The sequence below is a fragment of the Thunnus maccoyii genome, chromosome 15 (assembly GCF_910596095.1).
Source record: "Thunnus maccoyii chromosome 15, fThuMac1.1, whole genome shotgun sequence".
Lineage (NCBI taxonomy): Eukaryota > Metazoa > Chordata > Actinopteri > Scombriformes > Scombridae > Thunnus > Thunnus maccoyii.
Genome location: NC_056547.1, coordinates 18,874,753 through 18,888,766, shown reverse-complemented (window position 1 = coordinate 18,888,766; position 14,014 = coordinate 18,874,753). Strand labels below are relative to the sequence as shown.

Here is a 14,014-nt window from a genome sequence, read left to right as displayed (position 1 = left end):
GACAAGCGTCTGAGCCAATGGGGGAGCAGTATATAATCTAACCGCCGCGCCCCCCAAACGCTGCATCCAATCAAATTACAGGTAAGGCCGCATGTTAATAATTTCCACGATCAGCGTAGGTTGTCACGGTCATTCACTGCTCTTTGACAGCTGACAGCAGCAGAGTGGTCTACCAAACATGCTATTAATGAATCACATAAATAAGAAATTTATTGGCATTTGGCAATTGATTGCAGTGTAAAAATAATCGATTATAAGGCAACATTTAAACCACAGTTGAATTATGTTTTATTCTTAATAATTAATTTCTTAATTATGAACATAGACAATTACTCCTTTTTTGAAAATGTAATAACATAGGGTGATCTAAACAAAGCAACAAAGGACATGAATAGGTTGCCTGTATTAAACATGCATACAGCTAAATAATTAAATTTACAATATGTATTAATTTACTTATTTGTACCAAACATTTTCATTGCAAGAAAAACAACTCAATGTTCTCTCTTCTTACTCACTATATCCGCCACAGTCCATACCAAATTAATCTGTAAAGCTTAAGGCAAAAGCAACGCTCTAAAACTGTATCTCCCAGATAAATAATGCATGGCCACTTGACAATGACCTCTGTAACAATGGATTTTCCAAAATTAATTATCAAGATGGCATATGATCATGTGTTTGTTGGCTTTCACATTAACAGCAGCTGGAAAACTGCTATTTTTAATCAGTTAATAAAAGCAGTGGAGCTTCTGTGGAAAACAAGCCGACAATCTGCTCAATTTGAATCTTACAATAACAAAATGCAATTACAATCACAATATCAGAATAAAACCTCCAGTTAAATTCTCATTGCTGCTGTGAGAGGCTGTGTCCTGTTTTATGGCAGGCAAAAACTATCATGGAAGAAATGTACTAATCTAGTGTCACAACCAGAATACTTGTGCATCCAGGACGCCAATTAATAGTCATTCCTCGAGGCAAATTCTGCAAAAATAAAAGTTTCTATATTGGTACAAAATTCTATAATAACAGTGATATTAATAATAATATTTTTTTGACACAAGGAATTTTTATACAAGTAAAAAAAAACTACAGTATTAGAATTTAAAAGTGAGTGTGCGATGCCCCCTACTGTTAGCTGGTTACATTTCACATATTCAAGAAAATACATACACGCTTTTTTTTTTTAAGATGTTGATAAAACATTTTAAAAATGATTAAAAATGCTGATATTATTTCATTTGTCTTCATGTCCTTATAACAAACATGATACAAGAGGCTGCAACAGCCTGTGTATGGCATTCTGTGTGTGCATGTCTCGTTATCGGCTCTGAAACATTGACACTAACACTCCTGATGTTGTTTTCAGAAGTAGAGACCCAATATACATTTTAATCCTAGAGATGGGCTGCAGTTTTGATGCATAAATGGACTTTTTTTTTCCTGATTCCTTGGCTGAGTGGTGCAGGCAGTGGTTAATTCTACCCACAAGTGTCAAAGAATGTGTATAATCTTTGTATCCTGTATACTTGTAATGCACTTGGTGGACTCAGCTGAAGTATTCAAAATGTGTATGAACTACAGAAGAGTCCCTGTTATCTCTGCAGCCTCAGTGAGGACTTCCCCAGCTTGTTGTCTGTAACTCAGCGACAGTTCCTTCGCCCTCCTCACTTCCTTCATGTTCTCTTCCAGGTTCTCATTCAGTCTTCCTTGCTCCTGGTAAGTTGCTGCTGCCCCCTTCACTTGCTCAGCCATTTGATCCTTACTTCGGAGCAGCCAGCCGATCAGCTCTTGCAGAGTAGTGCCCTTCGAGATGGCGGCCTTGGCGCTCTCTGAAGTGCCCTTCAGTTCATCCTGAGCTAATCGCAGAAGTGGAGATATCGGCTCCTCCTCGCTTTCACCCTCTGACCCCACAGGGATCACACAGAGGGAGAAGTCGTAGCCCTTCATCTTAAGGGAGACCCTGTACTTTGCCTCTAAACACAAAAAGAGATGGACATTGAAAGAGAGAAACAAAGGAAAACAGAAAATTGAGACATGGCAACCTGGGAGCTCTGAGCAGCAATATGACCTCTGTTTGTGTCACTCACTGTGCTCCTCTCTGATCATCCCCACACATTCAGATATAGCCAGACTGTCACCCTGAGTACAGTCGCAACTCCTTCGCAGGTTGCCGATGTGTCGGGTCATGGACTCATAGTGTTGCTGCTGCTCGTTGAAGGTCTCAGCCATGTCTGAAAACCTCTGGTCCAACTCTGGCACACACACCCTCCTCATCACCAGCCTGCCGATCCGCCTCACAGTCTGTGCATCTGGGAGGAGAAAAAAGAAACATCACATCATAGACACTCAACACCGCCACATGTAGTGTTAAAAAAAAATCAGAATATAAAGAAGTATGCAGAATACACACTTACAAACAAAACATGTCTCAGGTGATATACAACATTTAAATGGCTGTGAAGCAGAATCAGTTGTTAAGATGAAAATATGAAAATATAGGTTAGCGAGGGATGATGTACCATTGTGTGCTGGTCGGGTCTGCCTGGCTGATTCAGGTTCTTTCAGTTCAGGTGGTGTGGGCTGCAGGAGAGGCTGCCTCTGAAAAGGTCAAAGGGAGCCTGAAAATGACTTTCTTCATATAATTTTTACTGGCACTTTCCAAAAAGAGACATAAAGCAGTAATTGTGTGCTTGTGTTTACCTGGATCCATGTAATAACACCAACCCGGTACTTATGATTCACATCTACTACAAAATACTCTTTTTTAGAGTATGGTGTGTTTCACATTGCCTTTATGAAGACAGTGTAAACACCTATGGCCTATGTGCTCTTCTCCTTTTGTATCATTGTACTTTGTATTGTGACAGATCAGTGAGATTAAATTTAATTTTTAATCTTCAAAGAAACATTAATCACTGTTTCGAGGTTTTTTTCCCCCCTGTGACATCTGTAAAGCATGCTTTAAAGGCTTATAATGGTTGCCGTTCTCACTATACTTACACTAAATTGGGCTATTAGTAATCCAGTAAACTCACTGAAGCAACGTAGTGATCAAGTTTCCTGCATGAACTCGAGGGGAAACACTTTATAATCTCATAGTCAATAACACATAAATGAATACAGTGTAAACACGTACCTCGTTGCCGGAGGTTTCACTTGAGAAGCAGCAACAGCAGAGAAAACGGGGCATTTTCTGAAGCTCTGAGGTCTCAATTTGTTTTCAGGTCAATTATCTCGGACAATACGATCCGCATTCCGCGTGACGTCAGCGTCACGAGATTCCTGAAAAACTTTTCTTCCTGGTTATCTTTATTAAGATTACTGTGCAGACATGAAATATTGCCCACCTGACAGGCAGGTGCACCTATAGGTGAGCTCTAAATTACTGCTGTCGCCATTAGCTGTGTTAGCGCCTTGATGATAGAATTAAATGTAGAAATCTGCTATTCTAATAGACACAAACTACCAAAATGTTTTGTTCTGAACAGCTCACTGGATCTATAAACCTTGCTGAAGAACAAAAAATCAGTTTCGCAATCCTGCAGGTCAATTTGTAATGTGACAGGTGTGTCGGTAGAGGGCGAAAGCGAGTATATTCAACCAGAATTAAAACCGTAGAAGAAGAAGACACTACAACCTGGATTGGCCTCTTTGGGATTGGCTGGCAGGTGGAGAAGCGTGGACAGAGGGTGAGGAATTATGAAAGGTTTGGCGGATTTGCAACATTTGTGGCTTGAATGTAGAAATCATGGCAGAGAATTTAGATGATGATTGTGATTACAGTGGAATGGACTGGTATCAGGTCCACTACCAGAAAAGGAGGAAAAAGACTAACTTTGAAATATCCAGTAGTTAAAGTGAGGATTCTGATGACAATGTCAAAAGGGTGAAATCCTCAGACAGGGCCTCAAGCAGTAGGCCTACAACTAATGTTGAAATAGCACAGAACAAAATAAAGAATGGAAAGCAATCATTGTGGTGAACAAAGATGGTAGTCCCCTCACTTCAGTAAAAGTCACAAAGGCAATTGAAAAGGAGATTCAGAAAGTTATGTTTGCAAAATACTTGAACAACAGAAGACTACTAACATTTGCAAAGGATGCAGAACAACAGAGAAAGGTTTTGGACGAGAAAAAGATTAATGAAGAAAAAGTCAAGACACACATTCCAGGTGCAGTTGCCAAAATAGTTGTAATATCTGGTGCTCTACTATCAATATCATTAATAATAAGACATTGTGTCAGAACTTGACAGAAAATGATAGTGAAGTGCTGCAACTGTGGAGGAGAACACAGTGCCGCTTTTAAAGGCTGTGTTGTGAGAGACGTACAAAGATACAAAATTATGAACCAGGTTTCATATGCTGAAGCATCAAATAAAGTAAATGAGTAAACAAGAAAATAACAGAAAAACAAACGGAGAGCCTCAGTCAAATACATGAAAGAAAATCTCCCACAGTAAGGAGAGCAAACACTGTGCAAGAGTCAAGGAGGGGACTTAACTTGTAGATTTAACTTTGTTGAGTTTATCTGCAAAGTGGCTTTTATAGCTTTCCAACAAGAAGATGGAAGGGCATGAATTGATACAATTGTTGATGTAGCAAGGAACTACAGTATTTAGGGATCACAAACACTGAAGGAGATACAATATATGAAATGCTCAATCCACTGAACTGTGATGCCTTTGAAAGTAGTGATCAATATCGTAATGGTAATCCACATTCTTCAGTGGAATGCTAGAGGTTTAATTGCAAATGGTCAAGAGTTTAAAATGTAGGTTTATTGACTAGATGTTTTATCAGATGCAATTTGTGTTCAAGAAACCTGTTTAAAACCACATGTAGACTTTACAATACCAGGATATACTTCAGTGAGATGTGATAGAAACATTAAACAAGGTGGGGAATGTGCAATATTTAGGAAATTATCCTGTCCAAATAAATATGAATGTGTGGTTATTGAAATATGCAGACCAAAAGGAAAAATTAAGCGTGTTAACTTTTATAATCCATGCCAGTCACTAACTATGGAAATGTTCCATGAAATAGCAGGTGAGAATAGCAAAAGAGAAATATGTATTGGAGTCTTTAATGCTCACAACAATTTATGGGGAAACAGTGAAACAGATAAAAATGAACAAGTGATTGCAGACCTGATAGATGATAGTTTGTTGGTTTGTTTGAATAACAGAAGTGGTACAAGGATGAACAGAAATGTGATCATAAGCTTAGATCTTTCACTAGTGAGTGCTCATTTATCAAGATCTAGTGAATGGAAAGTTTCAAACATCTCCACTATTGGTAGTGATCACGTCCCAATTTCATGCTCTTTAAATACAAAGGCATTTTCAGGAAAAAGGTTCTCACAGTAGATGGTGCTTTCCTAAAGCTAAATGGGATGAATTTAAGGAATACTGTGCAGAATTAGGAAGGAGTATAAACATGGAAGATGAATGCACAGATACAATTACAGATATGATAATAAATACATAATCAATCTATGTTCCAACGACTAAAATATGTGGTGAAAGGAGAGTTGTACCTTGGTGAAATGATGAGTGTAGCGAGGCCATAAAAGTACGAAATCAAGCTTTTAAAATGGTGAGAAAGAATTTAAATCAAGAAAATGTTATTGATTACTGTCGTGCACTGAACAGGGAAGGCACAAGGAAACACAGGTTTGGAGTTCAAAAGTTGGGTTTATTTTCCCAAAAATTATTCAACAAAACAAATAAAAGCAAATGAATTAACAGAGTTATAGGGTCCTTAAAAAGAGATCAACAAAACATAACTCTACTGAAAAATAAGGCTAACGAAACAAGATGTTAATGTACTAGCTAATCAAGCCAATAAACACACACAGAGGAAGACAACATAGACAATAACTGAAACTCAACACAAAGAAACCCTGATCATCCTCCATGCTGTCAGAGGTCTTGGTCTGGTCTTTGGCTTGGGCCTTTGCATAAAACCAGGCTCCACCCTCAGCCCCATCTTCTGTCAGACCAGGAAGGAGAATTCAGCAGCCAGGTAACTCAAAGCCCAAGAGAAACTAATTAATACATTCATATAACTTAATTCAACCAACTAGCAATATGACAAAACAATGTAAAATGTAAACTAGTGACTACAAATGAAAGTAACTGAACATGTGGTAATGATGTGGGTGATTGTGTGAAACCTCAAACCTTCAATTGTGCGGCATTAAAGAAAGAGAGCCAAGGTTAGGAAAGTTATTAAATGAACAAAGAAAAACGTGGAGGTAATTTTGCTCAAGCATAAGAGGGGAAGTCCAATTAAAGGGTATGGACAATGTTAAAGAAAATGAGTTGGAAAAGAGTATCTGTACAAATTCCTGTTCTAGTTGATGGTAAACAATTAAGGATAATTATGAGGAAAAGGATAATTTGCTTGGGAAAATATTTGCAAGTGTCCACAGTGGAAACCATCTTGAGGACAGGCACAGAGGAAAAGAGATATTAAGAGAAAACTCTGAAGTGAACAGGATCAGAGATAGAGTGGATTCTTGTCTGGATTTAGAATATACAATTTCTGAGCTGAAAAGTACCCTGGCTGTTAGTGGTTATACTGCTCCTGGACACAATAAATTATGTTATGAAATACATAAAACAGTTACCTGATAATATTTTGAATATTATTTTAGATTTGTTCAACAAGATCTGTAACACAGGAAAACTTCCTAGTGGGTGGAAAAGTGCTCTGATACTTCCTTTTGTTAAAATACAAGCATGGTGTCAAGCTCCAAGATGAAGAGCGAGAGAAAGTGTGACACCACAGATGAGTCCAGGCAGCTGTCCAGCATCATGAGTGTCATAAACAACATGAGGAAGCAGGTGAGTCTGTAAGAATACCTTGCTTATGTTATTTGTGCTTGAGCATACAGTTTTGTAGATGTATGTTCTCCACCCTGTCTTGACACTTTGTGTGTGTGTTTTCATCAGGGTACCCTCTGTGATGTGACCCTGGTGGTTCAGGGGAAAAAAATTTCTGCCCACAGAGTGGTGCTGGCTGCTGCCAGCCATTTCTTCAGCCTCATGTTCACCAGTAAGTGTGATATTTTGTACGTTGAGCCCCAATGGACCACTACAGTGAGGAAATTGCCTCTGCTGCTGGAGATAATGTGATTTCTGATAGAACATTATATCACAGATGCAGGGCTGTGTTTCGAAAATGCTTCAAAATGAGCACCTTTATTCTAAAGTATTGAAATCTGTGCTGTTTTAGTATTAAGAGTTGAATAAGCTGCAAAAAGAAACAAAGTTAACTTTAACCATGAACCTCACGTGAAACCCCTGTAATGTATTTAGATATTGTAATCATCATTACTAGTCTTAATAATCTAAGATACTGAACTTTTATAATAATATAATTTTAGCTCCAGACACAGAAGCAGAATCTTTGATTATGGCCAATTTACCAAAATGATTAATTTTATAAACCAAAATCATGATATATGATTATACTTTATTAATAATGGAGTTCTCCCCAAACTGTTGCCACGCAAACCAGGAAAAATTGAAAACCATTTCATTTCATGTTGCCATATATTGTTGGATTTGTTTATTTCCTATGAATTCTGAGCTTTTTCTCTTACTTCTAGCCAGAATGATGGAGTCGATATCCCATGAGGTGGAACTCAGGAGTGTTGAGCCTGAGATCATTGAGCTGTTGATTGATTTTATCTACACAGCTAGGTAAGAACCTTGGCTAAAAGTAGAGCGCAGGTGTGGTGGTTAGTGTTGTCCTCTATTTAAAAAAAATACTATCAATCATAATTGCTTAGAAAAGTCACTAAACTTTACAGAAGATCCACCTGTTCCAGCTGCTGCTGTCACCTGTCTTGACACTTTGTGTTGTGATTTCACCAGAACCACCTCAGTATTGACTTTTAATGGTAAGGTAAGTATGTGTGTGCCAGGATTTCAGTGAACAGCAGTAATGTCCAGTCGTTGCTGGATGCAGCCAACCAGTACCAGATTGAGCCAGTGAAGAAAATGTGTGTGGAGTTCCTCAAAGGACAGATTGATGCAACAAACTGCCTGGGTGAGAACTGAAATACAATTAAGTAACTCTTATATCACTTGCTGAGCCCTTTGAGCATTAAGTTATTGAGTCACCTGCATCAGTTATTAATTAAAACCTAGACTAAGGGCTGATGTATTCCAGCTGAGCGAGTTATGCTTTTTAAGGCTAGGCAGGAAAACTCATTACTCATTGCTCCTTATTCTGTCCTCCTGCAGGAATCTCAGCCCTGGCAGACTGTATGGACTGTCCTGAGCTCAAGGCAGCAGCAGAGGACTTTTCCCAGCTCCACTTCACTGAAGTCTACAAACTGGAAGAGTTCCTGCAACTGCACGTCACACAGCTCACACATCTACTGCACCAGGACAAACTCGCTGTCCGTGCTGAGGACCAGGTACACATCTATAATATATACACGCAACAACATTCTTTGACTACATGCTTGATTTATTTTGTGCTATAATTTTAAAGAACATACTTAAGAACCAAAAAACCCACCTTTTTGCAGAAATCTCCCAGTATTACTGTTTTATTTCAGCAGGACTGGGGAAGATTGGGGAAGTGGCACAAGAATAAGTCCCTAACTCTTTTTAGAAAAGTAATATGTGCAAATAATGCTTATTTTGAACAAGCTTGTACCAAATAAATAGGGTTACTCACAACAAAGCAAAATTAACAATAGAGAATTGGCCTGCAAACAGCCTTCTTATTATCTGCTGTAAAGTACTTGTACTTTGTATTTTTCTGACCTGTGCGGTAACCTTTAGCCATAAACCAGCAAAATTATATCAAGTTTTTTGCTTTGCCATCAGACAGTTCAAAACCTAGAGAGACAGGAGAGTGAATTTTCAACTAGGACACCCTGAGCAATAGATTTTGCTAGAGAGAATATCCCTTGTAAGTAATATTTTCATCCATGTTTTATTGTTGTATTTTGTAGATTTATGACGCAGCGGTGCGCTGGCTGAAGTACGATGTGTGTAACAGACAGCAGTATATGGTGGAGGTGCTGGGGTGTGTTCGCTTCCCCCTGGTCTCCATCACCTTTCTGTCCAGGACAGTGCAGGCCGAGCCTCTCATCCAGGAAAACCCACAGTGCCTCAAGATGGTCACCAGTGCGTAGAAAGAGATAAAACCCATACACACAAACATATGGACATACATATAATTATAGACATAATAACATATATAATACTGATTGTATCATTCTCATGTGAAGAAACACAAAAAAATAAACATTCAAACTTGATAAGTTTTAGGGTCTGTTTGCTTTACATGAGCACACATACTCACACGAAACAAAAAAGAGCCTGTGCTTTTGTCCCAGGTGCGATGCGCTACCACCTACTGTCTCTGGAGGATCGGGAGGACCTGGGAGAGAGCAGCCGCCCACGACGCAAGAAGCATGATTACCAAATCGCCTTGTTTGGAGGCTCTCAGCTGAAATCCTGCCGCTACTTCAACCCTAAGGTACCTGTTTGCACGTACAATCAAAGAAACCCCCACCAGCTGTCAAGTCAGCAAATGTTGGGTGTATATATACCCTTATGCATACTTCAGTGTGAAACTGAAAAACTCCAATTTGGGGTGTCAGTTGAGAGAATTTTTTACTACTTTTGAGCTTAAAAGTGCTCATTGTTAGCAAGTGAAAATTAAGGTTAATTTTCTCAGATTATGAAAAGTTGACAGTATAAGTATCTCACCCTGTATGGATTATATGTTGCACAAACAACAATATAGCATAGCTTTGTATAGTTAAGTCTAATCTAATCATATTTGCCAGTGGTCAAGTGTCAATCTTGGTTTTTATGCAGGACTCCAGCTGGACAGACATCCGCTGCCCCTTTGAGAAGCGCCGGGACGCTACAGCCGTCTTCTGTGACAATGTGGTGTACATTCTGGGTGGCTCACAGCTCTTCCCCATTAAACGTATGGACTGCTACAACATCCTGAAGGACAGCCGGTACTCCAAGCCAGGTCCTCCCACACCTCGTGACAGCCTGGCTGCCTGCGTCGCCCAGGGCAAGATCTACACATCCGGGGGATCTGGAATGGGTGAGAACAGGGAATATGAGGGACCTAGGAGCTTATAGCTTGGATAACTAAAGTTTGTAGTTTGGTTTGGTTAAGAAAAAAGTAGCAAACTTTGAATTGATATCTTTCAAGTCTTGAGAAGTTGAATTGCCAAAAAAAAGATAAATTCTGCCAGAAATATAGGAGAGTTGATTATTCGTTATGGGAGAAATACCTCCTACTTTTGAACATATTTAGTCATGATGTTATGTACTGTATGCGTGTGTCTGCAGGGAGCTCAGCCCTGGACCTTTTCGAGTGCTACGACACCAGGACAGAGTCATGGCAGGTGAAAACCAGCATGCTGAGGGCCCGCTACAGGCACGGCTCAGTGGAGGCCAATGGGCTCATCTACGTCTGTGGAGGAACTGTGGGCAACAATGTCTCTGGCAGGGTCCTCAACAACTGTGAGGTCTATGATCCCAACACACAACGGTGAGTCAGAGAAATACACTGTACACAGTAAGAAGGTAACTCTGACGTAATATAAAAAATGTAAGGATGAAAGGGAAATCTTTACCATATTAGCAAATTTTGAATAATGAGTTTTACATGACAGTGATACAAGCAGTGATGCACGTATTGTTCTTGTCGCATTGCTGCATGTGTGTATTCTCTGTTACATGGCAATTTTACATTTTAACAGATCTTTTTCTTGTCTTCTCACCTGCCTCTGTCTCCCTCTCTCTGTCCTCAGATGGAAGAAGCTGTGTGGGATGAGAGTGGCCAGGAAGAACCACGGGCTGGTGGTGGTCAACAACAGGATCTATGCTATTGGTGGGCAGGGGGCACTGGGTAATAATACAAATATTACCACAACTACTACAATGATAATGAGTAATGCAGTACTATTAATACCAGTGGCCACTGTAGTCATAATATTCTGTGTGTAAGTACAGAGACATGATATAAAGAAACTCACTATCTGCTTTTGTGTGTTTTTCTAGGTGATCTGGACTCGGTGGAGTACTACGACATCGCCAGTAATGAGTGGCGTGCTGCCTCAGCGATGCCATGGCGAGGTGTTACGGTGAAGTGTGAGGCTGTGGGTGATACCATCTATGTGCTGGCGGGGTTTCAAAAGGTCGGGCGGCTCGAACATGTCCTGGAGTACCACACTAACACTGACAGGTTTGTGTACCAACTTGACTCAATATTAGTCAAATAAAACTAATATCACAAAAAATAGGCGTTGACACCTTGTTGCTGCTAATATGTAGCAGTAACAGTAACTAGTGTCTCAATATCTTTGATATAAATGAAATAAATAAACTCTTTGCAAAGTGCTTTTTATTCCAGTTTCGTGTTTTTTAATCAGTTTTTTTCTGTGTGTCCAGGTGGGTGACTTGCAGGAAGGTACAAGCGTATCCCTTCACCAACTGCCTGATCTGTCTGGTCGACACACACGGATTGAATAAAAATATAAATAAATAAAAATGGACAAGTAACGAACATCGGCAGTGGGATGGACATGCCTACAGCTGCTGTTGGGGGGGGGGGGGGGGGGTATTGTGCATTGTGGCCTTGTTTAAACTAAATAAAAAGTTGTTTTTTTTTAAAAATGGACAAGTTATTGTTTGAATAACGGAAGTGATACAAGGATGAACATGTGATCACAAGGTTAGATCTTACACTGGTGAGTGCTCATTTAGCAAGATCTAGTGAATGGAAAGTCTCAAACATCTCCACTAATGTTAGTGATCACTTCCCCATTTTATACTATTTAAATATAAAGCCATTTTCAGGAGGTTAACGCTCACCTGATAATATTTTTAATGTTATTTTAGATTTGTTCAACAAGATCTGGAATGAAGGAAAACTCCCTAGTGGGTGGAAAAGTGCTCTGATACTTACTTTTGTTAAGTCCATTGATTGTCTATGGTTAAACCAGGTAAGGATCCAGGTAATGCAGATAACTATAGACTTATAGCTTTAACATGACATTTATATAAATTAATAGAAAAGATGATGCTGAAAAAACTAGATTACTTTTTAGAGCATAAAGGACTGCTAAGCCCATCTCGAAGTGGATTCCATAGAGGTAGATCTACTATAGATGCTTTAGTGAAGATGAGTAATGATGTTGAAAAACCTCGTCATATGAAATAAGTAATGGTTGTCATATACTAAGATATCAAAAAGGCTTATGAGACGGTGGAAAGAAGGGCTACTAATTAAAATGAGTCAGCTTGGTATTGGAGAGTGGGATCAGATATGTCTAGTGAGTTTGAAATAGAAAATGGAATTCCTCATGGAAGTGTAATTAGCCTTATCCTTTTTAATATTATGATAAACGATACATTTAGGGATGCAAATAGAGATATAAGTACTTCATTATATGCAGATGATGGGGCAAATCTGGAAAAGAGGGAGAAATGTTAATTGTGATTAAAAAATCTTCAAAGTGCTTTACAGATTGTTGAAAGTTGGTCATACAACAGGTTTCAAGGTTTCGGTTGCTAAATCATGTTTTATGTTGTTTACATGAAAGAAAGCACCAATTAACATCGACTTATATCTATAAGGACAACCTTTTGAGAGAGTGCCAGAATTTAAATATTTAGGGTTATGGTTTGACGAAAAGACCATGTAGAATTCTCATATAAAGCAAATACAAACAAAATGTAAGAGCTTTAAACTTCATGAGGAATGTATGTGGTTAATATAACTGGAGGGCTGATAAACTATCACTATTAAATATATACTGGGCACTAATAAGATCCACTATTGATTATAGATGTATAGAATATGGTAAAGTATGTAAAGTATGTAAAACAATTTTACAAAGATTAGACAGGGTTCAGAACAGAGCATTAAGACTATGTTTAGAGGCTATGAGAACAACTCCAATAAATGCTCTGTTAGTAGAAACTGGTGAGTTGCCATTACATCTTAGACAAGAGAAACTATTGGGTTCGACTAAAAGGATGTGGAAAGGAACACCCCACCACTGAGGTTTAAGTGAATGCTAAGGTTGATGACAGAGGTTTTGGATGGATTATACTGTAGGCAAGATTGCATGAAAGATGGGTCTCAAAGAGTAAAACTACAGTCCATCTGTTGTTTTAAGTAATGTTCCTCTATGGATTCTCCCAGATTCTGTTTCAAAAACAGTCATTTGCTCAGACTCAGCAGCAGCTCTCAGAGGTTTGTCATCAAAGCAAACAGTCAGAGAAGATCTTATGATAGAAATTCATGTTATGCTTTTAAGATTACAAAAGATGAGTATAGAAGTGCAGTTTTGTTGTGCCCCTGCTCATATGGGTGTTAAATCATTAATCAATCATTAATTAGAACAGCCACAATTAACGCCTGGCAGAAGGAATGAGATACAGACCATAAAGGGAGACTTTATTATAATATACAGAAGTCAGTTCTTGTTTAACAGTTTAAAGGAGGATATCATTACACAATGCAGGTTTTCACTCCACATTATATATAATGGGGAAAAGTCAATCAAATCTGTGTCAGTGGTGTTACACGCTGGAAGATGTATAGAACACATCATGCATTGTAGTAAATATAATTCAGAGAGGGAGACATTAAGAAATATAGTACATGAGACAGGGCAGGAATGTGGTTTAAAAATTACTACTGAGCACAGGACGGGACTTCTGGGAAATCAGAATGATAATAATAAACTTTATTTGTAAAGCACCTTTCATATAAGAAATGCAGCTTAAAGTGCTTTATGACAAAGAAATTACATGCACCGAGTGCTTCAAATGAAAATAGACATAAAATTAACATAAAACCATGTTAAAAAACATTAATGTAACATAAGATAGAAAATAAAACTTGATCATAATAATATAAATAAATATACATAACACAAGAAGAGAAGGGGAGGACAGGATTAGGAAATATGGGTGTGATTTTTTTTTCTTTTCTATA

The 14,014-nt window shown here is 38.6% G+C and overlaps 2 protein-coding genes across 7 annotated transcripts; one reads left to right on the top strand and one right to left on the bottom strand.

The window, feature by feature from the left end:
• Positions 1–176: 176 nt before the first annotated feature.
• Positions 177–3,579, bottom strand: si:ch73-345f18.3. 3 transcript variants are annotated; one of them, XM_042435624.1, is made up of 5 exons: positions 3,500–3,579; positions 3,143–3,288; positions 2,526–2,604; positions 2,094–2,315; positions 177–1,979 (listed from the first exon to the last, which is right to left on the bottom strand). In XM_042435624.1, exons 2-5 carry the CDS (start codon positions 3,194–3,196, stop codon positions 1,582–1,584), a joined length of 753 nt encoding a protein of 250 aa, XP_042291558.1. In that variant the 5' UTR covers positions 3,197–3,288; positions 3,500–3,579; the 3' UTR covers positions 177–1,581. The 3 variants fall into 3 exon arrangements, with proteins under 3 accessions (XP_042291558.1, XP_042291557.1, XP_042291556.1); XM_042435623.1 differs by having other exon boundaries at positions 3,143–3,296; positions 3,500–3,569; XM_042435622.1 differs by having other exon boundaries at positions 3,143–3,534.
• A 25-nt stretch (positions 3,580–3,604) lies between these two features.
• Positions 3,605–11,614, top strand: LOC121913009 (kelch-like protein 7). 4 transcript variants are annotated; one of them, XM_042435615.1, is made up of 14 exons: positions 3,673–3,695; positions 5,936–6,034; positions 6,753–6,858; positions 6,967–7,069; positions 7,626–7,719; positions 7,944–8,068; positions 8,266–8,441; positions 8,988–9,162; positions 9,375–9,517; positions 9,862–10,102; positions 10,354–10,555; positions 10,818–10,915; positions 11,068–11,251; positions 11,458–11,614. In XM_042435615.1, exons 3-14 carry the CDS (start codon positions 6,754–6,756, stop codon positions 11,552–11,554), a joined length of 1,743 nt encoding a protein of 580 aa, XP_042291549.1. In that variant the 5' UTR covers positions 3,673–3,695; positions 5,936–6,034; position 6,753; the 3' UTR covers positions 11,555–11,614. The 4 variants fall into 4 exon arrangements, with proteins under 4 accessions (XP_042291550.1, XP_042291547.1, XP_042291548.1 ...); XM_042435616.1 differs by lacking the exon at positions 5,936–6,034 and having other exon boundaries at positions 3,605–3,695; positions 10,818–10,897; XM_042435613.1 differs by lacking the exon at positions 5,936–6,034 and having other exon boundaries at positions 3,605–3,695.
• The last annotated feature ends 2,400 nt before the right edge of the window (positions 11,615–14,014 follow it).

Excerpts from the sequence above, each read along its gene's own strand:
- si:ch73-345f18.3 (XM_042435624.1), bottom strand. The coding sequence starts at position 3,196 with ATGCCCCGTTTTCTCTGCTGTTGCTGCTTCTCAAGTGAAACCTCCGGC. Across the intron at positions 2,605-3,142 it reads GTGAAACCTCCGGCAACGAG|AGGCAGCCTCTCCTGCAGCC; the intron begins GTACGTGTTTAC and ends TGACCTTTTCAG. Across the intron at positions 1,980-2,093 it reads GATGATCAGAGAGGAGCACA|AGGCAAAGTACAGGGTCTCC; the intron begins GTGAGTGACACA and ends TTTTGTGTTTAG.
- LOC121913009 (XM_042435613.1), top strand. The coding sequence starts at position 6,754 with ATGGTGTCAAGCTCCAAGATGAAGAGCGAGAGAAAGTGTGACACCACA. Across the intron at positions 7,070-7,625 it reads CTTCAGCCTCATGTTCACCA|CCAGAATGATGGAGTCGATA; the intron begins GTAAGTGTGATA and ends TCTTACTTCTAG. Across the intron at positions 9,163-9,374 it reads GTGCCTCAAGATGGTCACCA|GTGCGATGCGCTACCACCTA; the intron begins GTGCGTAGAAAG and ends CTTTTGTCCCAG.